This window comes from Ascaphus truei, chromosome 2 (genome assembly GCF_040206685.1).
Source record: "Ascaphus truei isolate aAscTru1 chromosome 2, aAscTru1.hap1, whole genome shotgun sequence".
In the NCBI taxonomy this organism is placed as follows: Eukaryota; Metazoa; Chordata; class Amphibia; order Anura; family Ascaphidae; genus Ascaphus; species Ascaphus truei.
The window spans coordinates 470,345,874-470,364,824 of NC_134484.1; the positions used below are offsets into that span (position 1 = coordinate 470,345,874).

The 18,951-nt window shown below is 46.5% G+C and overlaps 1 protein-coding gene across 1 annotated transcript in view; it reads right to left on the bottom strand.

Moving 5' to 3' along the window:
- LOC142488355 (uncharacterized) overlaps positions 1–18,951 on the bottom strand; it is a 47,325-nt gene that overhangs the window by 11,122 nt on the left and 17,252 nt on the right. Inside the window, exon 3 of the mRNA XM_075588775.1 lies at positions 4,370–4,486. Within this exon, the coding sequence (XP_075444890.1) occupies positions 4,370–4,486 (117 nt within the window). The remainder of the gene's footprint in view (positions 1–4,369; positions 4,487–18,951) is intronic.

The window sequence follows — 18,951 nt, forward strand, 5'->3', positions numbered from 1 at the left end:
CCACCTGAAAACTCCTACCCCGAAATTGGCTCCGAAATTCCTGGGACCCTTCGAGATTCTCGAGCGCATTAACCCAGTCACTTACCGTTTATGACTTCCTCCGACCATGAGGATACCCACGGCTTTCCATGTTTCTTTGCTCAAACCCTACACCCAGAGCACCCGCTTCCCGTCCAAAGACCCAAGGCCTAAACCCATCTCCATACAGGGACAACCTGAGTTTGAGGTCCAGGCCGTCCTGGATTCCCATTTTTCCAGAGGTCGTTTACAGTTCCTGATTCATTGGAAGGGGTATGGTCCGGAAGAACGAACCTGGGTTCCTTTGGATCAGATTCATGCTCCAGTGTTGCTCAGACGCTTTCATCTCAAGTTTCCCCACAAACCTTGGATAGATCGTCCTGAGGCCGATCCTCGAGGGGGGGCGGTACTGTCAGGAATCAGGGCACACAACACCCTCGGCGCTGCCCTTCCTTACCTGTACCGCTGGCTGCGTACTCCTCTGCCCCTGCGTGGCATCACAGGCCATTCCTCCACCCCCCCTGCGGCTCTCACGCACGCCGCCGAAGCTAGACACGCGCCCGCTCCTCTTACAGGGCGCGCGCCTCTCAACTTAATTTATGCACTGCACTGGCCGTGTAGCTCCGCCCCCCGGCCATCTCAGCTCTCAGGCTCACGTCCTCCCACCATTCACCTGCAGCAAACCAGGCCATTAACCCCTGCCCTATCACAAAGGGTTCCTGGGCGCGCCTCTGCTCTGCCCCTTCCTCCCATTGGCCCTCCTCACTTTATTACCCCTGTGATTCCTCTCCAACCTCGCTCTGCATAGTTCGTCTGCCTAGTGCTGTTGGATACTGTGAAAAGGAAACTTATCAAATAGTGGCGCTCTAAATAAATAAATCAAATCTTGCTAAAAATAGTGATATTAGTGATACTTATATAAACACTTCTAATAAGAAAAAATATAATGTAAAACAGTGATAAGATAATCAAAAGGTGATACTTATACAGACACATATACTGATGCTGCTATAACCCGGTGAGGATTTCTCTGTCTGTCCTCTTGGTAGATACTGGCGATGATTCTCCAGGAAGCGCAAGGATATGTGAAGGTAAAAGAATATATTGATAGTGCAATATTGTATGTGATACTTATGAATAAGGCTGTTCTAATATAAATGTACTCACAAGCGTGAGAGGATTAAGGGCACATAAAGGTATCTTTGGGTAATCTAGATGTCACACAGCGGTCAGGAGTTCAGTTTCAGCCCCCATGTAGACTCCAAAAGACCTTAAATAAGAAGACTGGACATAGTGCAGACTGTATACAAAAGGATTTTAAAAGGTAAGTGGAAAATGTTACACTCACATGGTTTCAAAAGGTTAAAAGCATTTAGACCACACGTAGTGGATCTCAGCAGCCGGATAGGTAGTAGCGATGGTTCCCCTCCTCTGTGGCGTGCGTGTCACGGGTAGCGTTCCACCGGCACCGGAAGTGATGTCGTCTGCTTCCAGGGGTTCCGGCCAATGCTGAAGGTACCTCTCGCAGTGGATTTCAGCAGCCGGATAGGTGATGGCTCTGATTCTCCCCCTCTGTGGCGTGCGTGTCGCGAGTTGCGTTCCGACTGCACCGGAAGTGATGTCATCTACTTCTAGGGGTTCCGGTCGATGTTGAAAGCGTCACTCTACGCGTTTCACCTATTCGGTTTCTTCAGGCTCCTGAAGAAACCGAATAGGTGAAACGCGTAGAGTGACGCTGTCAACATCGACCGGAACCCCTGGAAGTAGATGACATCACTTCCGGTGCAGTCGGAACGCAACTCGCGACACGCACGCCACAGAGGGGGAGAATCAGAGCCATCACCTATCCGGCTGCTGAAATCCACTGCGAGAGGTACCTTCAGCATTGGCCGGAACCCCTGGAAGCAGACGACATCACTTCCGGTGCCGGTGGAACGCTACCCGTGACACGCACGCCACAGAGGAGGGGAACCATCGCTACTACCTATCCGGCTGCTGAGATCCACTACGTGTGGTCTAAATGCTTTTAACCTTTTGAAACCATGTGAGTGTAACATTTTCCACTTACCTTTTAAAATCCTTTTGTATACAGTCTGCACTATGTCCAGTCTTCTTATTTAAGGTCTTTTGGAGTCTACATGGGGGCTGAAACTGAACTCCTGACCGCTGTGTGACATCTAGATTACCCAAAGATACCTTTATGTGCCCTTAATCCTCTCACGCTTGTGAGTACATTTATATTAGAACAGCCTTATTCATAAGTATCACATACAATATTGCACTATCAATATATTCTTTTACCTTCACATATCCTTGCGCTTCCTGGAGAATCATCGCCTGTTGGATACTGTGCCTAACTCTCTCTGTTTCAGCTTTGTTACCGAACCAGCTTGTCTTCCTACCCTCTCTGGCTCTACGACCTCGGCTTCCTCTCGACCACGCTTACCTCTCAGACCCACTCGAACTCGGCACTTGGACCTCTACTACCCGGAACTCTGTTACCCTCGACCTCTGGCTTCGGACCCCACTACGGCACCTTCTCTACGCCCGGATCTGGCAAGTACACTACCTACCCTGGTACCCCTGGCCTTGACCACGCTACCAAATCCACACTCCGGGCACGCTGTCACTACTGCGGGTGCGTGGTTACTCGCTCTCCACCTCAGTATTGGGGTTTAGTCTGGTCTGCGTGACAGGCCCCTTACAGACACACTTACCAGAATGCCCTCCTACTGTCTCTGTGCATTCTTCCTACCAACCAATTAGATTGTAAGCTCTTCGGAGCAGGGACTCCTTTTCCTAAATGTTACTATTCTATGTACATTAATGGCGCTATATAAATAAAAACATACATACTGTACATACCCCGATTGTGCCGCACTGCGGAATATGTTGGAGTTTTACGAATAAAAGATAATAATAAAATAATAAGTTAAAAGACACAGCTAAAACATTCTTACAAAAGTGTGGTTGTACTGGTAATACTATGCTATACTCCGTAGTACCGTTGGTGTATATTATTTCTAAAACAAATCTATATGTGACCACCCTCTCACCCAACAATACATTATTTATCATTTCAATGTCTCAGTTTAGTATTTGGTACAATATTAGTACGACGTAATAGAGGAACTTGAAACATTCAGTTTCTGGATTTTCATAAAATCACACTCCCTGGAAAGAATATTAGTCCTGCAAGTAGCTATCTCTATCGCTTCAAACCTATTATTTTTTTAAATAAAAAACTGGGGATATTTTAAGCCACCATTAGGGATCGTCCTTTTTGGGACTGATCGGTGGAAATCTCTGGGCCAAAGGAACCGGCCGATCCGAGGTGGATCCAAATCCGCCAAAATATTTCACCCATCTTTAATGATGAACTCATCAAGTGGATAGTCCAATCCGGACGTTTGAACGCCCCCCCACCCCCCTTTCCCGCACCCCCTCATAACCATTGCGGCAGACACTGTTCCCTAGAGCCGCAGCGATTTGCTTTGTTGGCCACAGCGCTGGGGACAGCGACTCTTGCTACAAAAAAAATAAGAGCCGCTTCTGAATTATCTTCGCATTTATGGTCTAGGAGCACAGGCAGAATTGTATTGTTTTTTCCAGAATGCGCTCCATCCCATCCATTGATAGTTAGAGACCCATAACGCTACATTTCCAACTGTTATACTCGTTTTGACAGAGAGCCATAATGCTCCACTACCTGCTGCATGTGGCTTGTTCCAGAACACCCAACAGGCCTGGGGACTTCCTACGAGAGGCAATTAACCCGGAAATATTCCATAAAGGTGACCATACTACTTGTAACGAGATAACCTCTCTCTACGCAAAAGGATGTTATGCTAATCACCATCGACGGCAAAGTTAACTATTTCTCTCTATTGTAGTCAGATGTTCCTCAGTGTTTGAATCCTCTTTCTCTGACTTAAATAACTTCTCCGGTACAAGCACTTGGAAAAACTGCCAACACGAAAAGGAAAACCCATCACGTAAAGCAGAGCGGAGAAGCTGTTCTTGTGATACAGTCTGACTGTACAGAAATACTTTATACTGACTCCTAATGGGAGAGGAGAAGTCATTGATTGTACTTGATTATTAACCCTTTGAGTGCTGGGGGTGTTTTTTAAGTGCTGAAAACATTTTGTCGTTTTTGGTGCTAGCAAACAACAACATTCTCAATATAAATGTACACAAATCATGTCTGCTCGTTTTCATTAGAACATGTAGCTTATAATTATATCAGTGCTTTAATGTTATTTTCTCTAATATTGCAGAAACGTCATGACATTTTGTTTAAAAAAAATTGAATAAATATAAAGTGAGGATGTACTGTATGGGTACTTACCCCCAACAGGAAATGAATCTATTTCACTCTTTATTGGGGTCAGATTATCCTCAGTGTCGGCCTCTTCTCTCTCTGACTTAATCTCTAACCTCTCCTCCGGCACAACCACTGGGAAACCTGGCAATGAGGAAAGGAAAATCCATCATGTAACGCTGGGAGTGGGTTGTCACCTCCTGATATTGGTATAATGTAATATATTTGAACAGGAAAAAAAGCATACAATCAGCACTACAAACTTAACAGGACCCTCTTCATTAAACTGTGATAATGATAAGGAAAGTCAGGTATAGTGATGTGGTGTCTCAAGGTGGAAACAGGTGGTTGCAGCCTAAAAAAACAAGGGTTTTCTCTAAATTGTCAGTGTGTGTCGATGGTTCTCTTGGGCACAATGGGTCAGTCCAAGGAATATGTGGGTGGGATGAAAAAAACACAAATAGTGTAATACAATCAAACATCGGAAACTTTTCTTGTAGTTCTACAGAGTTCATACTCACTTCTCTTCGCTTGAGTTTTATGCTCCTCTCACTGATCTTGTGTAATTTCTGCTGTAAAAATCAGGGAAATCCTTTTCTTCTCCAATACCAAAAAGTTACTCGAAAGGGAAAAGAAAGGAGAACATATCGCACAGCCTGCCTGGTCCACAGCTTAGTAGTATAATCAGTAGGGCCATACACTCACGTCTTTTATAAAGGCGTCTGTGAAATAATGACCGTCCCTCTGGATGAAATGTTCCTCAGGTTGAAGCACGATGGAAGAGTATTATAAAAGGTGAATTGTATTGACTCCTAACGTGAAAAACAAAAACAGAATACATATGCAGGTCACCGGACCTGATAGAAAGGGCTTTGGGCTTCTGATATGGTGAATATACCGATCAGGGTCTCTCCACTGCAAGGTTGAATCAATAGAGGCAGGAGTGAGGTCGGACTCACCTGACGGTTGCGGCTACGTCATCTCCCGGAGACCGACTAGAGACGCTGACATAAGAACTCCGCAGTTCAGCCCTTCAGGAGCCAGGATCTGTTTTCCTGCCTTGATATAAAGTATTATATTCACCATATCAAGAGCCCAAAAGCCTTTTCTGTCAGGTCCAGTGACCTGCATATGTATTCTGTTCTTGTTTCTGCTTTTGTTTGTGTCTTTAAACGTCGGGAGTCAATAAAATTCCCCTTTCATAATACTCTTCCATCGTGCTTCAACCTGAGGAACATTTCACCCGGAGGGACATCCATTCTTTCACTGAAACCTTTATCAAAGACATACCAAATGTGAGTATATGTCTGTAATAATTATACTAGTGTAGCCCCGGTCTTGATTTGCACTCACTGACCCCCCTCCGCGAGTGCCGAGTGGTCGCGGGTGCCGTCGGAGGCAGCGACGGACCCGCCGGCACTTCGCGAGGGTGGGGGCCAGTGCAGGGAGCGCTCGGCATCCCTTGAGCTCCGGCGGCGCACCCGGCTAGCGTGGGCCGCCATGACACATTGCGCGAGCGTGCGCAGGATCGCGCATGCGCAGAAGGTACACTAGAGCCAGGGAGAAGTCGCGCGAGGGTAGGGAAGCAGGGGAAAAGGTTGCGGCGGCCATTAGGTGTTCGCGCATGTGCAGGGCAAGGGCGCACGCGGCCCCAATGCACAGACAGGTCCCACGGGACTACAACTCCCAGGAGGCCTAGGGAGGCAGGCACCAGGTGCCTGATAGGAGCCAATAGGGCTGGAGGATTCCCAGACAGCCAGAATAAGATACATTTCGCGCGCTGTGCAACGGCAGTTGGAACTGGGAGCAGGAAGGGGAAGGAAGGGTGCAGGGAGCGAGTGGCTCCTGCACCAGGTGAGGATCCCCAAGTCCCAGGCAGGCCCCAATCCCTGTTAGGGTAGTGGGTAATTGAGAAGGGACGGCCCGAGATAGGGAGGCTGCCCTTAGGTGGGAGAGTGTGTGCAGCGTGTGCAGCGTGTGCGGTGTGTTATTGCTGCATGTTGTTGCTACAGGTTGTTGCTGCGAGGCTAGTGCTAGTTACAGTTAGAATGTAGAGAAGCAAGGAGCACAGCTGAAGTAGAAATCTGCAGGGAGAGTCCTGTAGAAAAAATGAATAAGGGGCACAACTCCGTGCTAAAACTGAGGGTGGTTTATTGGATAATTGCACAGGGACAGAAACACAGCCCACACACCGACATGTTTCGTCCCACGGGACTTTATCAAGGTGTACCACATCACTATACCTCCTTACCTTTAATACACCCATTTCGCGCCAAAATCGCCCAACCGAGTACACTGCGCATGCGCGCCGGCGACGCGTCGCATCTCCGTGACATCGCCTCCCCTCTGGCACTAGTCCTGGAGTCAGAGACCACGTCACTGGGATGCGTCCGTTTCCACCCTGGAACGCATGCCAGCTGCGCTCCTATTGGGCGGAGGCGGAAGAGGGATGAGAATTACATTTTTTTACACTCAACAACTTTATTAGTATAAAAAAAGACAAACATATTTTGCCCATAGCTAAACTTTGCAAACAGACACATTGCTAGTTTAGTTTAGGGTCACATTAAAAACAAATGCTAATCACATTGAATAACCTTTGATAAAATAAAAATAAAAAGAGAGAAGATATTTTAAACAGTCACAAAACTCCATTTAGACTACAATCATTTTAGAAGATTATATTCTAATCTAAGTAGATAAGTTTATACAAAAATACTATAATATGAATATTTGTATCAAGCACTAACTTTATCCATACACTTGAATTATGTAGTCAGAGTATAGACTGAATCTATGTGATTGGCTGTATCATTGGATTTTACATGGGGGAATAGAAACACTTTATCATTAAAAGAGTTGATTATTGAGAATTTTTTCAGATGTGTATATATTGATTTTCTCTTATTCATAACCCATATATTGATGGCACAGAAGGACATAGAACAATTTTATTGTCAAAAAGTATACTTATATTCTAATATTCTAAACAATTAATAAATGAATAGTGGCATCATAAAGGACCCTCCTCCACTATAGAAAGTGGGAAAGGTCCCAATCGATATTCATACCGTGAGGCACCCTGGTTCTTAATGTGAAGATCCAGAATGCCTCACGTTGATCGAGCTTTTTGACTCTATCACCCCCTCTGGGTGACATCTGGATGGACTCAATACCTTGAAATTTAAAGTTTTTTAGTCCACCTTTGCTGCAGTTGGTGAAGTGTTTAGGGACAGGATGGTCCAAGTTCCCTTTGGAGATCAATCGGATATGCTCCATTATTCGCACTTTAAGGTTCCTAATGGTTCTTCCAACATATTGGCTGCCGCACCCGCAAGTGATGAGGTAGACAATATATGTGGATTTGCAGTTGATAAATGATCTAGTGGCATGAGATTTTCCAGTTTGACTGGATAAACATTTGTTTGATTTATTGATATAGCCACAGATTTTGCAATTCCCACAAGGGAAAGAACCATTAGGAACTGTATTACAATGTGTCGTTTGTGAGGAGAAGAGACTTGGGGTCAGGGAATTCGCAACCGTCTTGGCCTTCCTGTAAACAATATTAGGACCTCCAGTAACATATTGTTTTAATGTAGGGTCCAGGGAGAGTACCGACCAATGTTTTTTAAGGATATATCTGACTTGTTCAGCTTGAGAGCTAAATGAGGTAATAAACAGGGGTGTATCATTAAATCTTAAGCCTCTTTTAGAGCGGTGGAATAGTTCTGATCTATTAGTAGATGAGACCTCCTCAATTGCCCTATTTAAATCATCTGGTTTGTAGCCCCGTTGCACAAAACGATCAAACATTTCTTTTACACGTTCATTATAGTCTTCCTCATTGGAACAATTGCGCCGTAGGCGAATGAATTGGCCCTTCGGGATACCTTTCAGGAGGGGCCCTGGATGACAGCTGTTGGCACGTAGGAAAGTATTCCGTGAATTAGATTTGCGATAAATGTCGGATTGAATAGATAAATTCATATCAATGTATAAGTATAAATCTAAATAGTGAATGTGATGGTGATTATATGTGTACGTGAAATTAAGGTTGTAAGTATTAATATTTAAAGTGTTAATAAAAGATAAAAGTGAAGTGACATCACCCTCCCAAATGAAAATGAGATCGTCGATAAAACGTTTGTAAAAGAAAATGTGCTCCCTAAATTTGTTCCCATCTCCAAACACGTGGACAGACTCCCACCACCCCATGAAGAGGTTGGCGTAACTGGGAGCGAAGCTCGTTCCCATGGCTGTACCACGTGTTTGGAGATAGTGAACCCCATCAAACAAAAAATAATTGTGCGTTAATAAAAAGTGAATAGAATCTAATAAAAATGTTGTCTGTGCTGGTGACATATCTGTGCGGGAAAGAAAATGACCAACAGCTGATAATCCATGCTCATGTGTAATCATTGTGTACAAGGACGTCACGTCCAGAGTAACCCAGATCATATTAGGTTTCCATACAATGTGATCAATATATGTCAGGAGGTCTCCACTATCAAGTATGAAAGAGGGTAGAGACTTCACAATCGGTTGTAGAAACCGGTCGACATAGCGTGAGACACCATCTCCCAAAGATCCAATACTGGATATTATAGGCCTCCCCGGAGGGTGGATCAGAGTTTTATGAATCTTCGGGAGATGGTGAAACACTGCAACAGTATTGGATCTTTGGGAGATGGTGTCTCACGCTATGTCGACCGGTTTCTACAACCGATTGTGAAGTCTCTACCCTCTTTCATACTTGATAGTGGAGACCTCCTGACATATATTGATCACATTGTATGGAAACCTAATATGATCTGGGTTACTCTGGACGTGACGTCCTTGTACACAATGATTACACATGAGCATGGATTATCAGCTGTTGGTCATTTTCTTTCCCGCACAGATATGTCACCAGCACAGACAACATTTTTATTAGATTCTATTCACTTTTTATTAACGCACAATTATTTTTTGTTTGATGGGGTTCACTATCTCCAAACACGTGGTACAGCCATGGGAACGAGCTTCGCTCCCAGTTACGCCAACCTCTTCATGGGGTGGTGGGAGTCTGTCCACGTGTTTGGAGATGGGAACAAATTTAGGGAGCACATTTTCTTTTACAAACGTTTTATCGACGATCTCATTTTCATTTGGGAGGGTGATGTCACTTCACTTTTATCTTTTATTAACACTTTAAATATTAATACTTACAACCTTAATTTCACGTACACATATAATCACCATCACATTCACTATTTAGATTTATACTTATACATTGATATGAATTTATCTATTCAATCCGACATTTATCGCAAATCTAATTCACGGAATACTTTCCTACGTGCCAACAGCTGTCATCCAGGGCCCCTCCTGAAAGGTATCCCGAAGGGCCAATTCATTCGCCTACGGCGCAATTGTTCCAATGAGGAAGACTATAATGAACGTGTAAAAGAAATGTTTGATCGTTTTGTGCAACGGGGCTACAAACCAGATGATTTAAATAGGGCAATTGAGGAGGTCTCATCTACTAATAGATCAGAACTATTCCACCGCTCTAAAAGAGGCTTAAGATTTAATGATACACCCCTGTTTATTACCTCATTTAGCTCTCAAGCTGAACAAGTCAGATATATCCTTAAAAAACATTGGTCGGTACTCTCCCTGGACCCTACATTAAAACAATATGTTACTGGAGGTCCTAATATTGTTTACAGGAAGGCCAAGACGGTTGCGAATTCCCTGACCCCAAGTCTCTTCTCCTCACAAACGACACATTGTAATACAGTTCCTAATGGTTCTTTCCCTTGTGGGAATTGCAAAATCTGTGGCTATATCAATAAATCAAACAAATGTTTATCCAGTCAAACTGGAAAATCTCATGCCACTAGATCATTTATCAACTGCAAATCCACATATATTGTCTACCTCATCACTTGCGGGTGCGGCAGCCAATATGTTGGAAGAACCATTAGGAACCTTAAAGTGCGAATAATGGAGCATATCCGATTGATCTCCAAAGGGAACTTGGACCATCCTGTCCCTAAACACTTCACCAACTGCAGCAAAGGTGGACTAAAAAACTTTAAATTTCAAGGTATTGAGTCCATCCAGATGTCACCCAGAGGGGGTGATAGAGTCAAAAAGCTCGATCAACGTGAGGCATTCTGGATCTTCACATTAAGAACCAGGGTGCCTCACGGTATGAATATCGATTGGGACCTTTCCCACTTTCTATAGTGGAGGAGGGTCCTTTATGATGCCACTATTCATTTATTAATTGTTTAGAATATTAGAATATAAGTATACTTTTTGACAATAAAATTGTTCTATGTCCTTCTGTGCCATCAATATATGGGTTATGAATAAGAGAAAATCAATATATACACATCTGAAAAAATTCTCAATAATCAACTCTTTTAATGATAAAGTGTTTCTATTCCCCCATGTAAAATCCAATGATACAGCCAATCACATAGATTCAGTCTATACTCTGACTACATAATTCAAGTGTATGGATAAAGTTAGTGCTTGATACAAATATTCATATTATAGTATTTTTGTATAAACTTATCTACTTAGATTAGAATATAATCTTCTAAAATGATTGTAGTCTAAATGGAGTTTTGTGACTGTTTAAAATATCTTCTCTCTTTTTATTTTTATTTTATCAAAGGTTATTCAATGTGATTAGCATTTGTTTTTAATGTAACCCTAAACTAAACTAGCAATGTGTCTGTTTGCAAAGTTTAGCTATGGGCAAAATATGTTTGTCTTTTTTTATACTAATAAAGTTGTTGAGTGTAAAAAAATGTAAAAAAATGTAATTCTCATCCCTCTTCCGCCTCCGCCCAATAGGAGCGCAGCTGGCATGCGTTCCAGGGTGGAAACGGACGCATCCCAGTGACGTGGTCTCTGACTCCAGGACTAGTGCCAGAGGGGAGGCGATGTCACGGAGATGCGACGCGTCGCCGGCGCGCATGCGCAGTGTACTCGGTTGGGCGATTTTGGCGCGAAATGGGTGTATTAAAGGTAAGGAGGTATAGTGATGTGGTACACCTTGATAAAGTCCCGTGGGACGAAACATGTCGGTGTGTGGGCTGTGTTTCTGTCCCTGTGCAATTATCCAATAAACCACCCTCAGTTTTAGCACGGAGTTGTGCCCCTTATTCATTTTTTCTACAGGACTCTCCCTGCAGATTTCTACTTCAGCTGTGCTCCTTGCTTCTCTACATTCTGAATTTCCCTGATCAGGATTGCACGCAGTGGAACTTCGTCTGGATGGATTTCGTATTCCCATACACTCAATGGAAAGGTAATGGGCAGTAGCCCTCATTCTATGTTACCTTGGTCCCTATTTAGGGAAGTGTATATGGTAAGGGGGGTAAGCAGGGTAAACCATATCTGCGGTAGTCGCGCTGACTGACCGCTAGGTCCCATGTTCATGTCCCCCCTTAACCTAGTATTATATAATTGCTGGAATTATTTATGGAAGTTCCTATCTACCTATATGCTGTAATACAGTTTGTGAGTCTATACACTTGTATGAGCGTCAATCTCTACGTTTATCTAGTTACAGTTAGGACTGGGACGAGCGAGGGGAGTGGGGCAGGTTATTAACCCCTGTAGGCCCCTAGGAGTTTTCCCCAAAGCCATCAAGGTTGCTGTACTATAGGGACGGCCTATAGTATAGCGTGTGTCACTTAGATAGATAGGGACTCAGCGGCTGCTGCTGTTCCTGTGAAGCGGTTCGGACCCACGTTGGGGTCCGCAGAGACTACTCCAGAGTGGGACCGCCCTGATGGTCCACGTGCAAGGAGTCCGGTTGGAGGATCAGAAGGAGGCATCGCCCGACTGATCCTTTGTGAAGAGTTGCTGACCCGAGCACCGGAGGGCTCGGCAGGTATCATACAATCATACGTGCACCACCGGGCCCTTAGTTAATAGTGACTGCGCAGTCACCCACGATCTCTGCAAGAGTGCGGGACATTGGGTGGGGTTCTTCGGACACTGGGTGGGATCACCTGGTGTTGGGGAAGTGTCCTGCGAGACGTCGCAGTAGCTAGTGTTTCCTCCAGAGAGGGACACCCGTCATTCTGTGCAGGTTATGTTGTGTTATGTTCTATGTGCACGTTAGTAAAGTATTAGTTATTATCTATACAGTGTATGTGTGTTGTTGTATTTCTTGCCCAGGGGAATCTCACGTCACGGGGATCCTGGGTAAGTGGAGGCGCTGCGCTATGTAAATGTGTAAGTATTACCCCAGGCTCCCAGCTAGCGGAGGCTCAGATCTCCTGGAGCCGCAGGTTGAGTACAGTACCAGTAGTCCCTTAGGAAGGTGTCAGAAAAAGGGCTACATTTGGAGGCACTGCTGAGTTATCAGACCTGGGGTGCCCTGTAATTTTTTTTCTAAATTGTGCTATTTTTGTTTCACCATGTGGGCGCTCTCAAAGCAGGTGGTCTATGCATGGGCCTTGAAGGTTAACGTGCCTCCCAACCGCATGGTTGCCGTGGGGGCAGTCCCTGCTGGCGTATCTCTGCTAGATGTCCAGACGCAGGTTCGAAAACTCCCTGGGCTAGCTTGTACGTGGGTCAGAGGGCGAAGGTATGATGTCACCTTGCAATGGAGTACCGTACTGATGCATGTGGGCCAGGCCATAAGCGAGGAAGACGGACCCCAATTCTTGAATCTGCCCGGGGGTCCGACCGATGGATGCCCCTTTATTTACCCGGACTTGGCAGTTTCCTCCTGTATTGATAGCCCTAGTGTAGTTGACAGGTCTGTAATCAAAATGGAGGCTCCTGCAGCAAGGGATGCTAACAGTGAGTCCCACCTAAAATGGCGGCTTCCTCCAAATCAAAATGGCACATGTGCGGCTGACTGCCAGCCTGCACAGAAGAATGTTGCAAGCCTCTGTCCAAGACTGGCGGGAAAACCGAGCCCCGCCCCCACACTGTGAGTGAGCACAGTGAACAGCGATCAGCCATGTCTGTTCACCATGATGAGAAAGGTGACGGCTGCAGTAAAATACACCCTCAGTTGTATAGAGCCTGGCAAACAAGAGGAGTGAATGTAACCGTTATTTTGTGTCCTTGCTTACAAAGGGACGTGACTATATCTGGTAGTGAGGACTTTGAGGCTTATCAGCTACCGCGTGGGGTGTTCGTGACACAAGTGGAAGGGAAGAAGTGTCTCCAAGGTCCCTGTTCTAAATGTGATTTCCCAGGTTGTGAATTGACCTGGGGACCCCAGTGTGCCTGCTGTGGGGCACGGTTCCTGTGTCCCAAGCTGCCGCAGGCTACAGCACCGTCCGAGGAGGAGGACACTGTTGCGGACACGGATTATTCATCCCCCGAGAATGAGGTAGACTGCCAGGGGTTACACCCTAATGTGTATGTGCCCTGGCAAGCGCCAGGAGTAGAGGACGTTGTGCTAGTGTGCCCCTGCCTGCAAGAAGTCCGTGCTCAGGGAGCCGTCCTGTCCCAGTTACCGCTAGGCTTCAAGACAACCGAGGTGGACGGAGAAACGTTTACCCAGTGTTTTAGCACCACCTGTGACTGTTCTAGAGGTGCACTGGCGTGGGAGCCCCAATGTCACTGCTGCGGTGCCTGGTTCTTAAAGCCTATCATACCCCAGGCTACGGAATCAGCGGAGAAAGAGGCGCCTGATGGTTCTACCGAGGCGGGTGAAGCCGCTACTAGTTCTCCCACGTCAGCGATGGAGGTGGTGGAGGGGCCGTGTGTCCAGATGGACATTCTAGATTCAGGTCCTGAGCCGGAGCCGCCGAAGGCAGAGCTACAGATGTTGGAACCCCAGATGTCGGTTCCAGACCCGGTTCCCGAGCAGGAACCACCGAGACCAGAACCGCAGATTCTGGAATCCCAGGGTAAGGTGTCTATACCCCCATCCTTGTTTGGTGATTCCAGCGACCCACCACGCGGGGTGATGCGCCTGCCGGCGGACCCCTCTAGTGAAGTCACCGAGCCAACTATCTCAGTGGATACAGAGCCTGCTGGGGGTCCGTGTGCCCTAGAGGAGGTGTATCCAGATGCTGGGGATCCTGATATGGGCCTGTGTGCCCTGCAGTGGCCAGTCTGGCCTTCTACGATGGTACCAGCGGTCCCAGGCTTGGGATCAGTACCTGCCAACGACGACAGGGGCAAGTGTACTGCCCCAGGGGTGTCGGGGGTGAGCTCCCCGGTGATCGTAGGGCCTGGTGGCTCCAAAGGTAGGGTCACCCGGGCGATGGGCTCAACCCGTCATCGCGTCCTGGTGGAGGTGTATCCCCCAGAAGATCTCTGCAGACCAGGGAGCAGATTTGACCTCATCAAGGTATCCGGTACAGCGGCCAGGAGCGACACTTACTCCTGCGCGAGGAATCTCCAAGCTTGGCCTTCTCAAGACACAGGCCTGCACGAAGAGGTTGTGCTGTCCGCAGAAGATGTCACCATTAAAGGGATTGCTGGAGCGGACATAGACTGTGCTGAGACCACTCTGGTAGTTGTGGCCTCTTCCATGCGCACGATGGAGCGTTTTGTTCGCCATGTGGTGGACTGAGGCAAGAGACTGAACCTCCCTGTCTCCCGCGAGACGAAACCGGAGGATCCGGCAAGGGTCAATACCCAGGACCCCTTACTATTTTTTCTACGAGGGGGAGGCGGTGGTTTGGCGGTAAAGACTGATATTGAGTTCCAAAAGACTCACAGGAGTCAAGGTGGGATACCCTTACCCAATCAGTTAGGGGCACTCCACTCTGAGACTCAGCTGGCCTCGGGTATCCATGCGAGTATATTGGGTATCGGTGAACAAATGCATGTTGTATGTGATGTACCGTTTGCCATGCATTTTTCATTATATAACTCTCTGTATGGTTGCTACCCAAGCGAGGTCGTTGGGATTCTACAAGGGGGAGAATGTAGCCCCGGTCTTGATTTGCGCTCACTGACCCCCCTCCGCGAGTGCCGATTGGTCGCGGGTGCCGCCAGAGGCAGCGACGGACCCACCGGCACTTCGCGAGGGTGGGGGCCAGTGCAGGGAGCACTCGGCATCTCTGGAGCTCCGGCGGCGCACCCGGCTAGCGGGGGCCGCCATTACACATTGCGCGAGCGTGCGCGGGATCGCGCATGCGCAGAAGGTACACTAGAGCCAGGGAGAAGTCGCGCGAGGGTAGGGAAGCAGGGGAAAAGGTTGCGGCGGCCATTAGGTGTTCGCGCTTGCGCAGGGCAAGGGCGCACGCGGCCCCAATGCACAGACAGGTCCCACGGGACTACAACTCCCAGGAGGCCTAGGGAGGCAGGCACCAGGTGCCTGATAGGAGCCAATAGGGCTGGAGGATTCCCAGACAGCCAGAATAAGATACATTTCGCGCACTGTGCAACGGCAGTTGGAACTGGGAGCAGGAAGGGGAAGGAAGGGTGCAGGGAGCGAGTGGCTCCTGCACCAGGTGAGGATCCCCAAGTCCCAGGCAGGCCCCAATCCCTGTTAGGGTAGTGGGTAATTGAGAAGGGACGGCCCGAGATAGGGAGGCTGCCCTTAGGTGGGAGAGTGTGTGCAGCGTGTGCGGTGTGTTATTGCTGCATGTTGTTGCTGCATGTTGTTGCTGCGAGGCTAGTGCTAGTTACAGTTAGGACTGGGACGAGCGAGGGGAGTGGGGCAGGTTATTAACCCCTGTAGGCCCCTAGGAGTTTTCCCCAAAGCCATCAAGGTTGCTGTACTATAGGGACGGCCTATAGTATAGCGTGTGTCACTTAGATAGATAGGGACTCAGCGGCTGCTGCTGTTCCTGTGAAGCGGTTCGGACCCACGTTGGGGTCCGCAGAGACTACTCCAGAGTGGGACCGCCCTGACGGTCCACGTGCAAGGAGTTCGATTGGAGGATCAGAAGGAGGCATCGCCCGACTGATCCTTTGTGAAGAGTTGCTGACCCGAGCACCGGAGGGCTCGGCAGGTATCATACAATCATACGTGCACCACCGGGCCCTTAGTTAATAGTGACTGCGCAGTCACCCACGATCTCTGCAAGAGTGCGGGACATTGGGTGGGGTTCTTCGGACACTGGGTGGGATCACCTGGTGTTGGGGAATTGTCCTGCGAGACGTCGCAGTAGCTAGTGTTTCCTCCAGAGAGGGACACCCGTCATTCTGTGCAGGTTATGTTGTGTTATGTTCTATGTGCACGTTAGTAAAGTATTAGTTATTATCTATACAGTGTATGTGTGTTGTTGTATTTCTTGCCCAGGGGAATCTCACGTCACGGGGATCCTGGGTAAGTGGAGGCGCTGCGCTATGTAAATGTGTAAGTATTACCCCAGGCTCCCAGCTAGCGGAGGCTCAGATCTCCTGGAGCCGCAGGTTGAGTACAGTACCAGTAGTCCCTTAGGAAGGTGTCAGAAAAAGGGCTACACTAGTAAGCTGTGGGCCAGGCAGACTGCATGGTTTGTTCTCCTTTCCAATAACTTTGGTATTGGAGAAGAAAAGGATTCCCCTGATTGACAGCAGAAAATACACAAGATCAGTGAGAGGAGCATAAAACTCGAGAAGAGAAGTGTGTTTGAACTCTATACACCTGCAAGAGGTACACAGGGGCACTGAGGAAAAGAAATCCCTTGACGGTGCATTACAGGGCTAGTATAATGAATTGATTAAAATAAACAAATGTATCAGCATAATATTAAAATAAGGCATTCAAGTGTAATTAAAATATAAAGAAAGAACTACTCTAATAAGTGTTCAAGAAAAAGTATCACAAAACGTCCTGGTAGTGTGGTTAAAGCTAGGTATTGTAACAAATGTACCTGTTTAACCACAGCAACTCCTGTTATGATACATATCAAATGTGTGTCTGGTCCTGTGTGTAGAGCACTGCTATTTTCATCAAGGCTCCAGATCATGGCAGCTCGATGGGGCAGTAGTAAATCACCAGGTATGTATCTGCATGACCAGTGATAGCCTGAATCATGTATCTTTGGCACTGAGTGTATTGCTGTATATTTAAACCAGGGAAAACCACGTGCTAGGTTGCTAGGTTAGACCTACTTGGAGAAGGACTACATACATCTTTAAAAAAAATAGTCAGTCGCTTTACACCATATCTAAACTCAAGTGCCAATATCTCCACATTTGTCAACCTGGTTACCAAAGATCTGGAGTCTCTTCATACTGTAAGAAGAGACTCCAACATGAATCCACAGGAAATACAGGCTCTAAAAGTGCTAATAGAAATGGACCAGGTAACCATTAAACCGGCGGACAAAAGGTGGGAATACTGTGCTACAACATACAAAACAATATGTGGCAGAAAACCTGAGATTATTAAATGATCGTCACTGTTACCGCCTCTTGGACAAGGACCCCACAGAGATTTTCTCCAAAAAACTTGCCACTATTCTAAAACTAGAACTTGATAAGAAAGTTATATAAAAAAAAAAGAACTAGAATATATGATGGTTCGTACCCCCACGATTGCAACATTCTATAGTATCCCAAAGATACATAAAAATGCTGAGAGACCCCCAGGAAGAACGATAGTCTCCGGAATGGGATAATTAACAGAGAAAGCGAGTGTCTATGTTGACAAAGTTCTACGAAATGTTGTGACAGCACTCTCGTCATAGGTCAGAGATACCAAGGATTTTCTGGACACGTCTAGATGACATCATCATTGACCCAGGCCCCCTGCTAGTCAGTTTTGACGTAGAATCCTTATTCACCAGCATCCAACATGTTGTGGGCCTAATTGTGGTCAAAAATGTTCTGTCTTCTTGGAGCCTACATTATGATACTCATAATCAATTCATATGCAAACTCCTAGAATTTACACTACATCACAACTATTTTCTTTTTGGCAGAAAATTCTATTTGCAGATACAGGGAACAGCAATGGGCACCATGTGTACTCCTACGTGTGCAAACCTATATCTGGGGTGGTGGGAGGAGGTTAGCATAGTTTCCAAGGCCATGCATCGATATAGCCAACATGGTATAGTTGATATCCTCCTCCTATGGAAAGGTAGCCGGGAGACACTAATCAAATTCTTGGCACTCAATAATGCCAATGACCATAATTTGAGGTTAACGTCAGAAATCAGTGAGATCACAATCAACGTCCTTGATCTGACTATAAGTAAGTCATTAGATGGTCAATTGATAACATCCTCTTATAAGAAACCCACGGCAACTAGTAGCTACCTTAAAGCAAACAGCCCCAAACCCTGAGTCCCTGAAACGTAGAATTCCCATCGGGCAATTCCTGCGGATCAGGAGAAATTGCCCTGATATACTTGATTTCAAGGCCCAAGCTGAAAAAATGAAAGGCAACTTTGCAGAAAGAGGCTATAGTAAGACCAATCAAAACAGCATACCACAGGGCTCTGAAAGCCCCTAGGGCCACCCTATTAGCCAATAGACCAAAGGAAGACGTAAATAATGAGATTAGATGCATTACCACTAATAACGCACAATGGAGGGATATAAACTATGGTTAATATACATTGGTGCATTCTCACCAACAGTGAAGATCTAAACACAATATCAAACAGAGAAGAACATTGTACAGGCATACCCCGCATTAACGTACGCAATGGGTCCAGAGCATGTATGTAAAGCGAAAATGT